Genomic DNA, 18,858 nt, shown 5'->3' with positions numbered 1-18,858 from the left:
TATACCCCAACCAGAAGCCATGGATTACTGGCAACATCCTCACTGAGCTAAAAAGGTAGAGCTGCCGCTTTCAAGGAGCGGAACTCTAACCTGGAAGCTTATAAGAAATCCCACTATGCCCTCTGACGAACCATCAAACAGGCAAAGCGTCAATACAGGACTAACATCAAATCGTACTTCACCGGCTCCGACGCTCGTCTTATGTGGCAGGGCTTGAAAAATATTACAGACTACAAAGGGAAACACAGGCGAGAGCTGCCCAGTGACACGGGCCTACCAGACGAGCTAAATTACATGCTCGCTTCGAGGCAGGTAACACTGAAACATGGATGAGAGCCTCAGCTGTTCCGGACGACTATGTGATCAAGCTCTCTGCAGCCGATGTGAGTAAGACCTTTAAACAGGTCAACATTCACAAGGCCGCAGGGCTAGACGGATTACCAGGACGTGTACTCCGAGCATGCGCTGACCAACTGGCAAGTGTCTTCACTGATATTTTCACCCTCTCCCTGCCTGAGTCTGTAATACCAACATCTTCCAAGCAGACCACCATAGTCCCTGTTCCAAAGAACACTAAGGTAACCTGCCTAAATGACTACCGACCCGAAGCACAGTGCTTTGAAAGGCTGGTCATGGCTCACATCAACACCATTATCCCAGAAACACTAGACCCACTCTAATTTGCATACCGCCCCAACAGATCCATAGATGATGCAATCTCTATTGCACGCCACACTGCCCTTTCACACCTGGACAAAAGGAACACATTTGTGAGTATGCTATTCATAGACTACAGCTCAGTGTTCAACACCATAGTGCCCTCAAAGCTCATCAGAAAGCTAAGGACCATGGGACTCAACACCTCCCTCTGCAACAAGATTCTGGACTTCCTGACAGGACTTCCTAACCCACAAAGGTTAGGTAACCTTCAGGAGGCTGAAGAGGAGGCTGAAGAAATTCGGCTTGTCACCAAAAGCACTCACAAACTTCTACAGATGCACAATCGAGAGCATCCTGGCGGGGTGTATCACCGCCTGGTATGGCAACTGCACCGCCCTCAACCGTAAGGCTATCCAGAGGGTAGTGAGGTCTGCACAACGCATCACCGGGGGCAAACTACCTGCCCTCCAGGACACCTACACCACCCAATGCTACAGGAAGGCCATAAAGATCATCAAGGACATCAACCACCCGAGCCACTGCCTGTTCACCCCGCTGTCATCCAGAAGACGAGGTCAGTACAGGTGCATCAAAGCTGGGACCGAGAGACTGAAAAACAGCTTCTATCTCAAGGCCATCAGACTGTTAAACAGCCACCACTAACATTGAGTGGCTGCTGCCAACACACTGTCAATGACACTGACTCAACTCCAGCCACTTTAATAATGGGAATTGATGGGAAATTATGTAAATATATCACTAGCCACTTTAAACAATGCTACCTTATATAATGTTACTTACCCTACATTATTCATCTCATATGCATATGTATATACTGTACTCTATATCATCGACTGCATCCTTATGTAATACATGTATCACTAGCCACTTTAACTATGCCACTTTGTTTACATACTCATCTCATATGTTATACTGTACTCGATATCATCTACTGTATCTTGCCTATGCTGCTTTGTACCATCACCCATTCATATATCCTTATGTACATATTCCTTATCCCCTTACACTGTGTATAAGACAGTAGTTTTTTTGGAATTGTTAGTTAGATTACTTGTTCGTTATTACTGCATTGTCGGAACTAGAAGCACAAGCATTTCGCTACACTCGCATTAACATCTGCTAACCATGTGTATGTGACAAATAAAATTTGATTTGATTTGATTTGATTTAACAACACATCCACCACGCTGATCCTCAACACAGGGGCCCCTCAGGGGTGCGTGTGTAACAGTATAACAGTTAACACCCCCGGGTGTTAAGGTTAGGTAACAACACATCCACCACGCTGATCCTCAACACAGGGGCCCCTCAGGGGTGCGTGTGTAACAGTATAGCTTCCGTCCCCTCGCCCGAACCAGGGACCCTTTGCACACATCAACAACTGACACCCACAAAGCATCGTTACCCATCACACCACAAAAGCTGCGGTCTTTGCAGAGCAAGGGGAACAACTACCCCAAGGTCCCAGAGCAAGTGATGTCACCGATTGAAACGCGATTAGCGCGCCCCACCGCTAACTAGCTAGCCATTTCAAATCGGTTACATGTGCTCAGTCCCTTTCTGTACTCCCTGTTCACTCATGACTGCACGGCCAGGCACGACTCCAACACCCTCATTAAGTTTTCCGATGACACAACAGTGTATGCCTGATCACCAACAACGATGAGACAGCATATAGGGAGGTGGTCAGAGACCTGGCCGTGTGGTGCCAGGACAACAACCTCTCCCTCAACGTGATCAAGACTAAGGAGATGATTGTGGACTGCAGGAAAAGGAGGACCGAGGACACCCCCATTCTCATCGACGGGGTTGTGGTGGAGCAGGTTAAGAGCTTCAAGTTCCTTGGTGTCCACATCACCAACAAACTAACATGGTCCAAGTACACTAAGATAGTCTGGGTTGGCGCCCCCCCCTTGGGTTGTGCCGTGGCGGAGATCTTTGTGGGCTATACTCAGCCTTGTCTCAGGATGGTAAGTTGGTGGTTGAAGATATCCCTCTAGTGGTGTGGGGGCTGTGCTTTGGCAAAGTGGGTGGGGTTATATCCTTCCTGTTTGGCCCTGTCCGGGGGTGTCCTCGGATGGGGCCACAGTGTCTCCTGACCCCTCCTGTCTCAGCCTCCAGTATTTATGCTGCAGTAGTTTATGTGTCGGGGGGCTGGGGTCAGTTTGTTATATCTGGAGTACTTCTCCTGTCCTATTCGGTGTCCTGTGTGAATCTAAGTGTGCGTTCTCTAATTCTCTCCTTCTCTCTTTCGGAGGACCTGAGCCCTAGGACCATGCCCCAGGACTACCTGACATGATGACTCCTTGCTGTCCCCAGTCCACCTGGCCATGCTGCTGTTCCAGTTTCAACTGACCTGAGCCCTAGGACCATGCCCCAGGACTACCTGACATGATGACTCCTTGCTGTCCCCAGTCCACCTGGCCATGCTGCTGCTCCAGTTTCAACTTCCACCTGACTGTGCTGCTGCTCCAGTTTCAACTGTTCTGCCTTATTATTATTATTCGACCATGCTGGTCATTTATGAACATTTGAACATCTTGGCCATGTTCTGTTATAATCTCCACCCGGCACAGCCAGAAGAGGACTGGCCACCCCACATAGCCTGGTTCCTCTCTAGGTTTCTTCCTAGGTATTGGCCTTTCTAGGGAGTTTTTCCTAGCCACCGTGCTTCTACACCTGCATTGCTTGCTGTTTGGGGTTTTAGGCTGGGTTTCTGTACAGCACTTTGAGATATCAGCTGATGTACGAAGGGCTATATAAATAAATTTGATTTGATTTGATAGTCGTGAAGAAGGCACGACAAAACCTATTCCCCCTCGGGAGACTGAAAAGGTTTGGCATGGATCCTCAAATCCTCCAAAGGTTCTACAGCTGCACCATCGAGAGCATCCTGACTGGTTGCTTCACTGTCTGGTATGGCAACTGCTCGGCCTCTGACTGCAAGGCACTACAGAGGGTAGTGCGTACGGCCCAGTATATACCTGGGGTCAAGCTTCCTGCCATCTAGGACCTCTATACCAGGCGGTGTCAGAGGAAGGCTCTAAAAATGGTCAAAGTCTCCAGCCACCCTAGCCATAGACTGTTCTTTCTGCTACCACACGGTAAGCGGTACAGGAATGCCAAGTGTAGGTCCAAGAGGCTAACAAACAGCTTCTATCCCCAAGCCATAAGACGACTGAACATCTAATCAAATGGCTACCCAGACTATTGCCCCCCCCCCCTTTACGCTGCTGCCACTCTCAGTTATCTGAATACATCACTATAATTACTCTAACCACATTGATTTATTACTTCAATTACCTTGACTAACCGGTGCCCCCGCACATTGACTCTGTACCGGTACCCCCTGTATATAGCCTCCCACTTTGACTCTGTACCGGTACCCCCTGTATCTATCCTCCACATTGACTCTGTACCGGTACCCCCTGTATATAGCCTCCACATTGACTCTGTATCGGTAACCCCCTGTATATAGCCTCCCACTTTGACTCTGTACCGGTACCCCCTGTATATAGCCTCCACATTGACTCTGTACCGGTACCCCCTGTATATTGCCTCCACATTGACTCTGTACCGGTACCCCCTGTATATAGCCTCCCACTTTGACTCTGTACCGGTACCCCATGTATATAGCCTCCACATTGACTCTGTATCGGTAACCCCCTGTATATAGCCTCCCACTTTGACTCTGTACCGGTACCCCCTGTATATAGCCTCCACATTGACTCTGTACCGGTACCCCCTGTATATAGCCTCCACATTGACTCTGTACCGGTACCCCCTGTATATAGCCTCCCACTTTGACTCTGTACCGGTACCCCATGTATATAGCCTCCACATTGACTCTGTATCGGTAACCCCCTGTATATAGCCTCCCACTTTGACTCTGTACCGGTACCCCCTGTATATAGCCTCCACATTGACTCTGTATCGGTAACCCCCTGTATATAGCCTCCCACTTTGACTCTGTACCGGTACCCCCTGTATATAGCCTCCACATTGACTCTGTACCGGTACCCCCTGTATATAGCCTGCATATTGACTCTGTATCGGTAACCCCCTGTATATACTGTAGCCTCAGGTCTTCACCTGTTGTATTCGGTGCATGTGACAAATAATACTTGATTTTAAACCATCTCAATTGAGTTGAGGTCAGGTGATTGTGGAGGCCAGCTCATCTGATGAGCACCCCATCACTCTCTTTCGTGGTCAAATAGCCCTTGCACAGCCTGGAGGTGTGTTGGGTCATTGTCCTGTTGAATAAAAATGATAGTCTCACTAAGCTCAAACCAGATGGGATGGCGTATCACTGCAGAATGCTGTAGTTGCCATGCTGGTTAAGTGTGCCTTGAATTCTACATAAATCACAGACAGTGTCACCAGCAAAACACCCCCACACCATCACACCTCCTCCTCCATGCTTCACGGTGGGAACCACACTTGCAGAGATCATCCGTTCACCAACTCTGCATCTCACAAATACTTTTTATTTATTTTATTTAACCTTTATTTAACAAGGCATGTCAGTTAAGAACAAATTTATAATATGGCTTCTAACACTTGGAAAGCTATATCAAAGTCCAAATATACAGATTTGACGATATTCTTGCAGAAAAATGTAATATGAATGCGCATGTCTCCTTCACGATTTGCCCAAATGTACCTGGGGACTTCACACTAAAAGTCTTGTAGTTCACTCATACTTCAAGTTATCCATCTGAAACTTTGCTGCTGCCATCTTGTGGACACTACTGGAATTACAACCAGAGTGATGGCTGGAACTGTGACCGTTCTCTTGCATTTCAAAGATAGTGGTAGAAAAAAAAGGTTGGTTTTATCTTTGTATTTTCTTCTGCCAGATCTATTGTGTTATATTCTCCTAAATTCAATTCACATTTCCACAAACTTCAAAGTTTTTTCCTTTCAAATGGTACTGAGAATATGCTTATCCTTGCTTCCGGGCCTGAGCTACAGACAGTTAGATTTGGGTATGTAATTTAGGTGAAAATTGAAAAAAAGTGGGATATCCCTAAGAAGTTATTAAACCCTAACCCATAGAGTTAACGTTAGCCAGCTAGTTAGCATTAGCCACCAAGCCGCCTAGCTAACGTTCGCCACAACAAATCTATTTTAAGTTATGTGCAAATGACCACTGACTTGATTGTGTGACTCATCCTAGGATACAGAGGAAGATACAAAAGAGTTTCAGAAACAAGTTACGATGGATGATGATCTCCAGCCCTGTCAGAAGAGGACGCCACCACAAAGCAGTCTGGGGACTCCCACCTGGAAGTGTCTGTAGGTCTTAAAAGGGGTTGTAACCATAGACACACATTGGCCTTGCCCTGTATAATTTAGCCTTATTGCTTACAGGAAATGAAAGCATTTACAGCTCTATGATGTACTCTTGATTAACATTATTTTATTACTGTTTGCATTAAAGAAACTGTGGCGAAGACACTTTGGCCTTGTCCTGTATGATTTACTCCTCACATCAAATTAAATCATCAATCGTCTTTTGGGATGTATTGATCATTTGCTTTCTGCTACTTTGCAGTGATATGAAACTGTAGATAGGACGCTGAAATTATTCATTTGGAATGGAAAGACTGTACCACTGCGCTTGTCCCTGTCACTTTTTTACAATTATCTATGATATCTTAATTATTCACATACACCGTGCAACCTAATTTAATCCATTTTAGAATAAGGCTGTAATGTAACAAAATGGGTTATTGTGTGTAGATTGATGGGGGGGGGGGGGCGATTTAAACCATTTTAGAATAAGGCTGTAATGTAACAAAATAGGTTATTGTGTGTAGATTGATGGGGGGTGGGGGTGGGGGGGGGGGGCGATTTAAACCATTTTAGAATAAGGCTGTAATGTAACAACATGTGGATCCTGAATGCTTTCCAAATGCGCTGTATATAGACGACTCTGTCTGTCACCATGTACTTGGCAGGGATCTTCTGCTTGATGTATAGGGGTAAGGGGCAGTTGAGGTAGCTATGAACTGTACCTATAGGTATGGGTAAAGTGACGAGGCAACAGCGTATGTGGTGAGTATGAAAGTGTGTGTGCATACTCAGTGCAAGACAATTAGTGCAAAAAAAGGCTTGTGTCTGGAGCACTGCTGTAGCTCTAATTGAATTGTATACTGTTTACAAATACAGTTTGAATTGAATTGTATACTGTTTACAAATACAGTTTGAATTGAATACTGTTAACAAATACAGTTTGAATTGAATTGTATACAGTTTACAAATACAGTTTGAATTGAATTGTATACAGTTTACAAATACAGTTTGAATTGAATTGTATACTGTTTACAAATACAGTTTGAATTTAATTGTATACAGTATACAAATACATTTTGAATTGAATTGCTAAATGTTTTGGTCTTCTCTCTAATCAGTGTGAGCCTGGTGGAGAGCATCCGTGAAGGCCTATTTTACCCACCACCTTCCTCATCCATGCAAATCATCTCTGATACATGGACTAACCTACTGATCAGCGCCAACAGCTCTGTGGACATAGCTGCTTTCTACTTCACCCTCCGAGACACTGACCTGGGACTCACAGAGCCTAGTGCTGCACAGGTAGGAGAATACTGACCTGGGACTCACAGAGCCTAGTGCTGCCCAGGTAGGAGAATACTGACCTGGGACTCACAGAGCCTAGTGCTGCACAGGTAGGAGAATACTGACCTGGGACTCACAGAGAGAGCCAGAGGAGTTAACCGATGTTGGGCTGGTGGTGAACCAGACTGGTTCTGTGGTGGCAGAGAGACAGAGCCAGAGGAGTTAACAGATGTTGGGATGGTGGTGAACCAGACTGGTTCTGTGGTGGCAGAGAGAGAGCCAGAGGAGTTAACAGATGTTGGGCTGGTGGTGAACCAGACTGGTTCTGTGGTGGCAGAGAGAGAGCCAGAGGAGTTAACAGATGTTGGGCTGGTGGTGAACCAGACTGGTTCTGTGGTGGCAGAGAGAGAGCCAGAGGAGTTAACAGATGTTGGGCTGGTGGTGAACCAGACTGGTTCTGTGGTGGCAGAGAGACAGAGCCAGAGGAGTTAACAGATGTTGGGATGGTGGTGAACCAGACTGGTTCTGTGGTGGCAGAGAGAGAGCCAGAGGAGTTAACAGATGTTGGGCTGGTGGTGAACCAGACTGGATATGTGGTGGCAGAGAGAGAGCCAGAGGAGTTAACAGATGTTGGGCTGGTGGTGAACCAGACTGGATATGTGGTGGCAGAGAGAGAGCTAGAGGAGTTAACAGACTCGGCTACAGGAAGTCTTCTTTAAGGGACTGAACATCTCAATACCCCCAATCCCTTTCCAATGACAATGTCAAACACTGTGGTAGATGATGCTAACGGTGATGACCCATTACGTGCGACCCAAATCGCACCATACTCCATATATAGTGCACTATTTTTTAACTGAGAAAATAGTGCACTATGTAGGGAATAGGGTGGGTGCCATTTGGGACATATTCCCATATTAGTCTTAGATAATTGTTTTGGCATATACTTCCACTGGTCCTCAGTATGCTGCCTATCAGAAGCGCTTACATTGCATTGATTGCTTACAATCAACTGCTCATTTCATAATTATGTTGTTACACTCAGCATTTTACTGTATATATATTTAAATTTGTTGGTGTATACATATTTTCTTCTTGAGTTATTTTCTGTAACTTTTTTGCTTCTCAATGGAAGTGTCAATATTGAATGAATCTTGAAGTTCTGTTTTTGATCAATTACTTTTGCTTTGACTGACTGACACTCAGTGAATCAAGGCATGTGTTGTCTATATGGGAAAAGCCTGATGGCCTGTCAGTGTCATGTCGGATGCATTTTTGTCTTATGTCATCTGTTGCTTCTTTTTAAAACCAAAGACATTTCAACTTCATTCTTGTTCTTAAAATGAAATTTGTATTTATTTTTAAGCCCACAAATCCTTGTCTTCCGGGCTAATGGCTTCCCATGGTCTGGTTGATGGTGGCCTGCACACTACTCCGAAAATGGCCGGTCCTACATGGCGCAACTCCAGGGGGGTTGAGCCGAGGCTCGACTATATTTTTGTTCCCAGGTCTTTGGGTATGTTGTCTGGGCGGCTGATGACGGTTTTCTTTTCGGATCACGACGGGGTGCTCCTGCAGGTGGGGTCGCCAGTCTGCCTCTTTGGTAGCGGGTCCTGGAAGTTAGATCGGGATGTGCTAGAGGAGCAGGCTTTTGTTGACTAATTTTTTGGTTTCTTTTGGAGGCTTGAAGGCCTCCGGTCTATGTGCGAGGGGGTGTTAGAGTGGTGGGAGTTAGTTAAGGTGAGGATTAGGGCTTTTATAATAGGGTATTGCAAGAGGGAAAAAAGGGAGGAGAGGAGGGAGGTGGATCGTATCCAAAGGTTAATTGAACTCGAGTACGAGGCAGGCAACCTCGGCGGGTCGTTTGACTGGGAGAGATCTGCAACCCTAAAGGCGCAGCTCAGGGAGTTGCAGGAGCGGAAGGCTCGAGCTTTCCTGGAGCGTGCGCATAGTGGCTTTCTAGAACACAATGAGACTTGTTCTGCTATGTTCTTTAAGTCGGTTAGGGCCAGACAGAGTAGGAAGGTAATGCATGGCGTTAGGGAAGAAAATGGTAGTATAGTTAGAGAACCAGAGGATATGGTCAGGGTGACAACTGATCATTTCCAAGGTTTATTTAAGGAAAGGGAAATAGATGCAGAGCAGGGAAATGTGTTTTTAGAACACTTGTCCAGGCAGTTGCCGGAGGACATTAGAGAAGTGATGGAGGCCCAGATCTCACTAGAAGAGGTTGAGAGCGCTCTTAGGAGGATGGGAAAAGGGAAGGTGCCTGGGATGGATGGGCTGCCGGCTGAGTTTTATCTCAAGTTTTGGGGTATACTTGGACCAGTGGTCCTCGAAATCTTGAAGGCCATCCTTGAGACAGGGGTCCCGCGGGGATCAATGGCAGTTGGTGTGCTGTCACTTTTATATAAGAAGGGGGAAGTAACAGACCTTGGCAACTGGCGGCCGTTGACCATGCTGTGTGTAGATTACAAGCTACTTGCAAAGGTTTTAGCAGACCGGTTGCGCACAGCCCTTCCCTACGTCGTCCATGAGGATCAGACGTTCGGGGTAGAGGGCCGCTCTATTAGATGGAACCTACAGTTAATCAGGGACTCCATCGCTTGGGTTGAAGATAGAGGACTGCCTTTAATGGTAGCAGCGCTAGATCAGGCGAAAGCCTTTGATCGCGTGAATAGATCCTTTTTATTCAGAGTGTTAGGTCAATTAGGATTTGGGGAGAAGTTCATAGGATGGATTCGTACATTATATGTCGGAGCGGGGTGTCGAGTTAGTGTAAATAGTCACTTGGGTGACATTTTTGACCTCTCGTCTGGGGTCAGGCAGGGGTGCCCACTCTCGGCTCTCCTCTTCGTTCTGTACATGGAGCCTCTGGGGGCTGCCATTAGGGCAGACACAGGGGTGGAAGGCTTGTTGATCCCTGGAAGTGGTGGGCTGTGTGTTAAGATGACGCAGTACGCCAACGACACTTCCTTGCTGCTGTGCAAGGACTCGTGCCTGACAAGGTCCCTTGCCATCTTTGGGGATTTCACCCGAGCGTCGGGAGCGGTTCTGAACCATGCAAAGTCTTCCGTCAAGTTTTTCGGAAGATGGCGCGGTAGAACGGATGTGCCCGGGTTATCTCTCTGTGAGGGGGCCCTGAGGATTCTCGAGGTCCATTTTGAGACCTAAACTGGAACATGCGTATCGCAGTGGTACAGAGGAAGCCAGCAATGTGGAAGGCTAGGTATTTGTATTTTATGGGCAAAGTCCTGGTCCTAAAGGTGGATGTGTTGCCGTCTCTTTTGTATTTGGCGTACATCTACCCATTGCCGGCTTGTCTGAGGAGGCCTCTAGTGAGGCTTGTGTTTCAGTTCATGTGGAGTGGCAGGTGCGAGTGGGTCGCCAGGGCACGCATGCTCTGTCCCATCGGGGAGGGAGGTAGGGGGGTACCACATTTCCCCCTCAAGCTGGATGCAATTTTTGTTTCTTTCTTGTTAATGGAGCTTGCTCATCCAGTGATACACCTGTCCGGTTACCTCCTGCGGGTGTTCTTCTCGTATCAGGCGAGAAGCGTATTGGTGTGGTCTAACACGGGTCCTCGGCGGAACAGGCTGCGTGCACACCCTGAGGTTGAAGTTGCCCGAGTAGGTTTAGATCACAGGCACCTGTACGAGGAGGTCAGAAAGGCAGGGAGTCCGGTGCCTGTAGTGGGCATCTCGGAAGTGGTCTGGGAGGGAGTGCAGGCGCGGGGTCTGGACAACAGGCTCAAGGACCTGAATTGGTTGAGCCTCCATAAGTGCTTGCCGGTACGTTCCATCATGTACCGGTATAGTTTGGTGCAATCCCCCACCTGTCCAAGATCCTCTTGTGTCAGGGAGGAGACTGTGCGCCATGTCTTTAGGGACTGTGAGGGACGGATAGGGACAGGTTTCTGCTCTGGCTTCTCATGAGTCTCTTTAAAAGGGGGCTGTGGGAAGCCAGGCAGAACATGGTGAAGACAGGGAGAGATTGGGGGGTGGAAGGGATAGTGAGGAGGGTGGAAGGAGATTTGAGGGGGAGAATGAAGAGGGAGGAGAGGAAGTGGGGGCAGAATGCTGCTCGGGAGAGGTGGAAGGGGGGTTTAGGGCTGGGTGTCATTTCGATTTGTAAGGGGATAGATTAGGGACAGGGAGATAGGGATAGGTAGTTTGTAGGGTGACGGGGAGGGAAGATGCTCCCCGGAGGTTTTGTTTGGGGTTTTTGTTTTGTTTAGTTAAATTAAAATATCATTATGGGAGTATGTATGAAAATTATGAGTTGTAAAGAATGAATGGTATTGAAGGTAATAAATTATTTTTTATTTAAATAAAAAAAATAGGCTGTATAGGTTTTCACCTTACGTTTGTTGTTTTTGTATTGTTCGTTTTTTTCATCGTCATTAAACATGTATCAAGAATTTTTTATTTTTTTAAAACAAATCCTTGTCTTGAATCATAATTGGACCAAAAAGCTGTGAATCTAATGCTCCGGAAGTAAAACTTTTTCCAGAAGTCAAACATTACCGTCTTCCTGTGATGTGCCGCTGGACTTAAATAATAATTTAGAAAAGATAACCATTACTTGCTGATAAATTAAACAGAAGGCTACAATCAAGTAGGCGTCAGCGGGAAATCATGTTTTATCATGTAAGATGTTCGATTTGTATGATCTTGTGACGATAACACCCATGGCTAACTATGCTATCGCTAGCTTTGTTAGCCGGTTGGCTAGCTAACTGCTCTGTTAACTATTACCAAAATGAAAACATAAACGTTTCATAATAACATATTTAACTGTTTGATACATGTCTGGCGATGATAGTTTAAGAAAGCTACATGTTACTTTAGGGTGTTTTCACACATGGACCCTTTCAGCCAATGTTTGTGAAGTCCATGTGTATTTTTGTGTGTGCTGTGTGATACACACCAAAGGAACTCGGACCCCTCCAAAGAGCCCCCTAAGCGAACCGAATTAAGGCCATCTCGAGAGGTGATCTGAGTTCGGTTCGCTTGAATTACGCGGTCCGGTTCCCGTTTTTAGGATAACGTGAATTTAAAGCTCCCCAATGTTCGCTTGTCATTATTCCCGCAACACACACTAGACTGCTGCAACAACACCGTTAACCTCTGCCACGATTCCTCACACTGGATTCACAAAAGAGAGATTTTTATTTAGAATGTTTAGAATGATATCTAATAGTAGCAGTCGGATAACACATTCTGATTGAATGGCTTGTCCTGCACTTTGTAAAAACCCAGAGTGAATGTTGGGAAAAAGATATTGGTTCCTTTCTTAAACGTAGCAATGTGAAAGCAAAGGGGACTCTGTCCACAAAATAGGTGAAGTGAACTGGCAAAAGAGTTGAGTCCTTATTCAAATGCAAGGGCAGTGTGAATACAAAGATACCTGAGTTCTTTAGCTTTTTTTTTTTAACCCAGAGTTCACTTTAAAGAGGACTACATTTGTGAAAACACCCTTAGACTCAATGAAAGTAACTGCTGTCATTCTTAGCTATAAACAGTATGACTTGTTCAGTACTAAGTTACCCACTGTAAAAACAAACTGTACACTAACTATATATACTGTACCTATCAAGTTTGGACACCTACTCATTCAAGGGTTTTTTGTTATTTTGACTATTTATACATTGTCAAATATAGTGAAGACATCAAAACTATGAAATAACACATATGGAGTCATGTAGTAACCAAATCAGTGTTAAACCAATTAAAATATATTTTTGTTTTTTTTATTCTTCAAAGTAACCACCCTTTTCCTTGATGACAGCTTTGCACACTCTTGACATTCTCTCAACCAGCTTCATGAGGTAGTCACCTGGAATGCATTTCAATTAACAGGTGTGCCTTGTTAAAATGTAATTTGTGGATTTTTTTCCTTAATGCGTTAGAGCCAATCAGTTGTATTGTGATAAGGTAGGGGTGGTATACAGAAGATAGTCCTATTTGGTAAAATACCAAGTCCATATTATGGCAAGAACAGCTCAAATAAGCAAAGAGAAACGACAGTCCATCATTACTTCAAGAAATGAAGTTCAGTCAAACAGTAAAAATGTCAATAACTTTGGAAGTTTCTTCAAGTGCAGTCGCAAAAACCATCAAGCACTATGATGAAACTAGCTCTCATAAGGACCGCCACAGGAAAGGAAGACCCAGAGTTACATCTGCTGCAGAGGATAAATTCATTAGAGTTAAATGCTTCACAGAGTTCAAGTAACAGACACATCTCAACATCAACTGTTAAGAGGAGACTGCGTGAATCAGGCCTTCATGGTCGAATTGCTGGAAAGAAACCACTACTGAAGGACACCAATAAGAAGAAGAGACTTGCTTGGGCCAAGAAACACAAGCAATGAATATTAGACCAGTGGAAATCTGTCCTTTGGTCTGATGAGTCCAAATGAGAGATTTTTGGTTCCAACCTCTGCGTCTTTGTGAGACACAGAGAAGGTGAATGGATGATCTCTGCATGTGTGGTTCCCACTGTGAAGCATGGAGGAGGAGGTGTGATGGTGTGGGGGTGCTTTGCTGGTGAAACTGTCAGTGATTTATTTAGAATTCAAGGCACACAACCAGCTGATTACCACAGCATTCTGCAGGTATACGCCATCCCATCTGGTTTGAGCTTAGTGGGACTATCATTTGTTTTTCAACAGGACAATGACCCAACACACACCTCCAGGCTGTGTAAGGGGCTATCTGACCAAGAAGGAGAGTGATGGAGTGCTGCATCAGATGACCAGGCCTCCACAATCACCCAACCTCAACCCAGTTGAGATGGTTTGGGATGAGTTGGACCGCAGAGTGAAGAAAAAGCAGCCAACAAGTGCTCAGCATATGTGGGAACTCCTTCAAGACTGTTGGAAAAGCATTCCTCGTGAAGCTTGTTGAGAGAATGCCGAGAGTGTGCAAAGCTGTCATCAAGGCAAAGGGTGGCTACTTTGAAGAATCTAAAATCCAAAATATATTTTGGTTTGTGTAACACTTACTTGGTTACTACATGATTCCATATGTGTATTTCATAGTTTTGGTCTTCACTATTATTCTACAATGTATAAAATAGTAAAAATAACGAAAACTATTGAATGAATAGGTGTGTTTATAAACTTTTGACTGGTACTATATATATATATATATATATATATATATATATATATGATTATTCACAGATTTCCCTGGAGCATGAGATCCTGCTCCACCCTCGGTACTTTGGTCCCAATCTCCTGAACACTGTGAAACAGAAGCTCTTCACAGAAGTGGAGGGAACATGCACAGGGAAGTGAGTAGTATTGAGCCTGGGAAGCTTCCCTTTCATTAACCTGGAACCCACACTCAGTATTGCTCAGTGTAGTGAAACAAGGTCATATTCAGTTTGGACTCCAGGCTACATTTCAACGTAGACAAGAGACCACAAATTGTCTTTACAGTTTGCACACTTCCACAACACTGGGTAGGTTGTTTTGACCAGTAACACGTTGATATGCTTGTTCAGTTATTGACTCAGTAATTCCCTGTTTCAGATATGGGTTCGTCATTGCGGTGACCACCATTGACAACATTGGTGCAGGTGTCATCCAACCAGGCAGGGGATTTGTGCTTTACCCCGTCAAGTACAAGGCTATTGTCTTCCGTCCATTCAAAGGCGAGGTGGTAGATGCCGTGGTTACCCAGGTCAACAAAGTAAGGAAACAAAACAAGGGCTCCCCCTTGTAATATTTGACTAAAACATTATTTCAAACCTTGCTACCATTTCTATACAATCACATATCTCTCTACTATGCATGGGAATACTTTGGAATATATTTCCAAAATTTAAATCAGAGCTAATTTGCTGGTGTTTTTATAGTCTTTTATCCCCAACAATGAATTATTTTTTTGGGGGGCCAAATAAAATAATCCGTGGGCCAAATTCATTATTCTAGGTACAAAAGATTATGTACAAATGTAAAAAAATAAAAAATAAAAAATAAATATTGTATATGAAAAGAATCAGAAGTTGCCCTGAAAACATGGAGTGCTGACAGTCACCTGAGTGGCTCAGTGACCTGGGACGTTGGAAGATAGTCTATGACTGAGATGTAGACATATTTCTGGGCGTCTGCCATGACGGAAAGGATGGGGGATAGATCGTCTTGAGCGTCCATAAGTTGATATTTGAAGTGGAGCACTCTGAAACAATGGGACAGTTTAACCATCAGTAGCATTATGCAAAAGGGGTTAGCTCTTCAGACTGTGTGGAACAATAACACCCTATTCCCTTTATAGTGCACTACTTTTGACCAGAATCAATAGGGTAGTGCACTACTTTTGACCAGTCAATAGGGTAGTGCACTACTTTTGACCAGAGTCAATAGGGTGCAATTTGGGACACATCCAAATCTTCTTTGATCTCAATACCATCTGAAATAAGGATTGACAATAATAGATCATATTGTTTTCATGGGGAAATTTTAAATAATTTAAGATGTCCCGTTCTTTTCAGGTTGGACTGTTCACAGAGATCGGCCCCATGTCCTGTTTCATCTCTCGTCACGTAGGTTCACATGGAAATGTCTCCTTTTAGTTGTTGAATGGTTTTATTCAGGAACTCTTTAATAAATGTAAATGTGGTTACTTACTGTTTCTGCAGTCCATTCCCTCAGAGATGGAGTTTGACCCCAACTCAAATCCTCCCTGTTATAAGACCACTGATGAGGTGAGATCTAAAACTTGTTCTTTACTAAATAGTGGTGGTTTGGTTGTCATTTTACTAACTGAATATTTAGTAAACACAACTCTTGGATACATGTCTTCTTATTAAGGATTATGTATTCTCCACATTAGGACATTGTAATCCAACAGGATGATGAGATTCGGTTAAAGATCGTGGGAACAAGAGTGGATAAAAACGACATTGTGAGTATGCTGTCAAATCCCCATCAACTAGAATGCTACCTGACAGACCTATACAATGGATTCAGAAAGTATTCAGACCCCTTGACCTTTTCTACATTTTGTTACAGCCTTATTCTAAAAATGGATGAAATACATTTTTTTTTTAAATCAGCAATCTACACACAATACCCTAAAATAACAAAGTGAAAACAGGTTTTTAGAAATGTTTACTAATTTATAAAAAAAAAAACAGAAGTATTCAGACCCTTTGCCCTATGAGACTCAAAATTGAGCTCGAATGCATCTTGTTTTCAATGATCATCCTTGAAAAGTTTCTATAACTTGATTGGAGTCCACTTCTGGTAAATACAATTGATTGGACATGTTTTGGAAAGGCACACACCTGTCTATATAAGGTCCCACAGTTGACAGTGCATGTCAGAGGAAAAACCAAGCCATGAGGTCAAACAAATTGTTCGTAGAGCTCCGAGACCCGATTCTGTCGAGGCACCGAGCTGGGGAAGGGTACCAAAAAATGAAAGTGGCCTCTTTCATTCATAAATGGAAGAAGTTTGTAACCACCAAGACTCTTCCTAGAGCTGAGCACCCGGCCAAACGGAGCAATCGGGGGGAGAAGGGCCTTGGTCAGGGAGGTGACCAAGAACCCGATGCTCACTCTGACAGAGCTCTAGAGTTCCTCTGTGGAGATGGGAGAACCTTCCAGAAGGACAACCATCTCTGCAGCACTCCACCAGTCAGGCCTTTATGGCAGAGTGGCCAGACGGAAGCCACGTCTAAGTAAAAGACACATGACAGCACGCTTGGAGTTTGCCAAAAGGCACATGAAGGACTCTCGGACCATGCGAAACAAGATTCTCTGGTCTGATGAAACCAAGATTGGCCTGAATGCCAAGCGTCATGTCTGGAGGAAACCTGGCACCATCCCTACAGTGAAGCATAGTGGTGGCAGCATCACGTTGTGGAGATGTTTTTCATGAGATTAGGAGACTGTGATTCTAGTCAGGATCAAAGGAAAGGTGAACGGAGCAAAGTACAGAGATCCTTGATGAAAACCTGCTCCAGAACAATGACCCTAAGCACACAGCTAAGACAATGCATGGGTGGCTTTGGGACACATCTCTGAATGTCCTTGATTGTCCCGGACTTGTACCCGATCGAACATCTCTGGAGACACCTGAAAATAGCTGTGCAGCAACGCTCCCCATCCAACCTGACAGAGCTTGAGAGGATCTGCAGAGAAGAATGGGAGAAACTCCCCAAGTACAGGTTTCCCAAGCTTTTAGCATCATACCCAAGAAGACTCAATTGCTGCTAAAGGTGCTTCAATAAAGTACTGAGTAAAGGGTCTAAATAATTTATTTGAATGTGATATCCTGTTTTTTTTAATAAAAAAAGAATAAAAAAATAGCAAAAGTTCTAAAAACCTGTTTTGGCTTCACCATTATAAGGTATTGTGTGTCTATTTGTTTTCCCCCTCATCAATGTAATCAATCATAGAATAATGTAATGTAACAAAATATGAAAAAGTCTGAATACTTTCTGAAGGCCCAGTATATCCTCACAGATTGCAAGCCACCGTGCACTGTCTAAAGTATGAAATATTTCCATAGTCTCATCCCCGTAAAGAGCCCTGTAAGTTGCAATATTGAATATTTGCTTGTCTCTTTTTCAGTTCGCTATTGGATCCCTCATGGACGATTACCTGGGTATGTTGTTTTCACTTTTATTAGTCTTCTTTTTTTAGGAAGAGTCTTGGTGGTTACAAACTTCTTCCATTTATGAATGAAAGAGGCCACTTTCATTTTTTTTTGGTACCCTTCCCCAGCTCGGTGCCTCGACAGAATCCTGTCTCGGAGCTCTACGAACAATTTGTTAAAGATTGAATTGATCTGCAAATCATTTTTTTTTTTCTCTTTCTCTTCTCAGGTCTTGTCAGCTGATGTCCCTGCAGTGCTGATGTATCAACATACATCTACTAAGTTGGGACACCGTACGAATACATACTATTGAAACCAGACAGAGCCTGTTGATAATTAGGTGGTTATGTTGCTGTATCGTCTGAGTTACCCTTCCAGTTGCTATTGTTTATTGTATTTCTACAACTTGAACTGGAAATAAATGTTTATTTTTTGGTAATGTTGACCTTGTCTTCATTGAATGTTTTGTATAATATGTTTTGCATTGAGGTCTGCTTCATTTCGTATGCGTTGTGCTTTTTTAAAATACACACAAATAACAAATGGGATACAGACCTATCCATCACATTCAATCAATGGAAATTCTTTGAAACCAACTTCGAAAAATACATAACATTTTACTGTTGTAACGCAAAATCGTCCCCCACTTTGTATTAAAAAGATTTTTGGGCCCATAATGCAATTCTACATCAAATGGGTGAGGCTTCACTGCGTTTTCAGTTTTTGAAGAAAATGGCGGAAAATATGCAGCCGGAGTCTGACGAGATCCGATACAAGTTCATTGCTCTAACCAATTATGACAAATGTTAACATGTTTGAGCAATGTAATAACTTTTCAAATAAGTTACATTACACGTTATTTTGACTGACAATTTGTTATCTACGCTATCCTTACGTACAACTGTTAGAGTTGCGTAAATTCGAATCTGGTATCAGGATAAATATAACAATGAGTCACCGATTGAATACTATGTATTTTT

The 18,858-nt window shown here is 44.0% G+C and overlaps 1 protein-coding gene across 1 annotated transcript; it reads left to right on the top strand.

Annotated features, from left to right (window-relative positions):
- Positions 1-11,755: 11,755 nt before the first annotated feature.
- LOC109910238 (DNA-directed RNA polymerase II subunit RPB7) lies at positions 11,756-18,323 on the top strand. The gene is made up of 8 exons (XM_031798264.1): positions 11,756-11,915; positions 14,456-14,565; positions 14,807-14,966; positions 15,769-15,819; positions 15,916-15,981; positions 16,110-16,181; positions 17,854-17,887; positions 18,108-18,323. The coding sequence occupies exons 1-8, from the start codon at positions 11,904-11,906 to the stop codon at positions 18,119-18,121; spliced, it is 519 nt and encodes a 172-aa protein (XP_031654124.1). The 5' UTR covers positions 11,756-11,903; the 3' UTR covers positions 18,122-18,323.
- The last annotated feature ends 535 nt before the right edge of the window (positions 18,324-18,858 follow it).

This window comes from Oncorhynchus kisutch, linkage group LG19 (genome assembly GCF_002021735.2).
Source record: "Oncorhynchus kisutch isolate 150728-3 linkage group LG19, Okis_V2, whole genome shotgun sequence".
Lineage (NCBI taxonomy): Eukaryota > Metazoa > Chordata > Actinopteri > Salmoniformes > Salmonidae > Oncorhynchus > Oncorhynchus kisutch.
The sequence above is the reverse complement of the archived record's forward strand: the minus strand, read 5'-3'. Positions and strand labels throughout refer to the sequence as shown.

Coding starts and splice junctions, on each gene's coding strand:
- LOC109910238 (XM_031798264.1), top strand. Junction 14,566..14,806: donor GAGGGAACATGCACAGGGAA/GTGAGTAGTATT, acceptor TCCCTGTTTCAG/ATATGGGTTCGTCATTGCGG. Junction 15,820..15,915: donor CCTGTTTCATCTCTCGTCAC/GTAGGTTCACAT, acceptor CTGTTTCTGCAG/TCCATTCCCTCAGAGATGGA.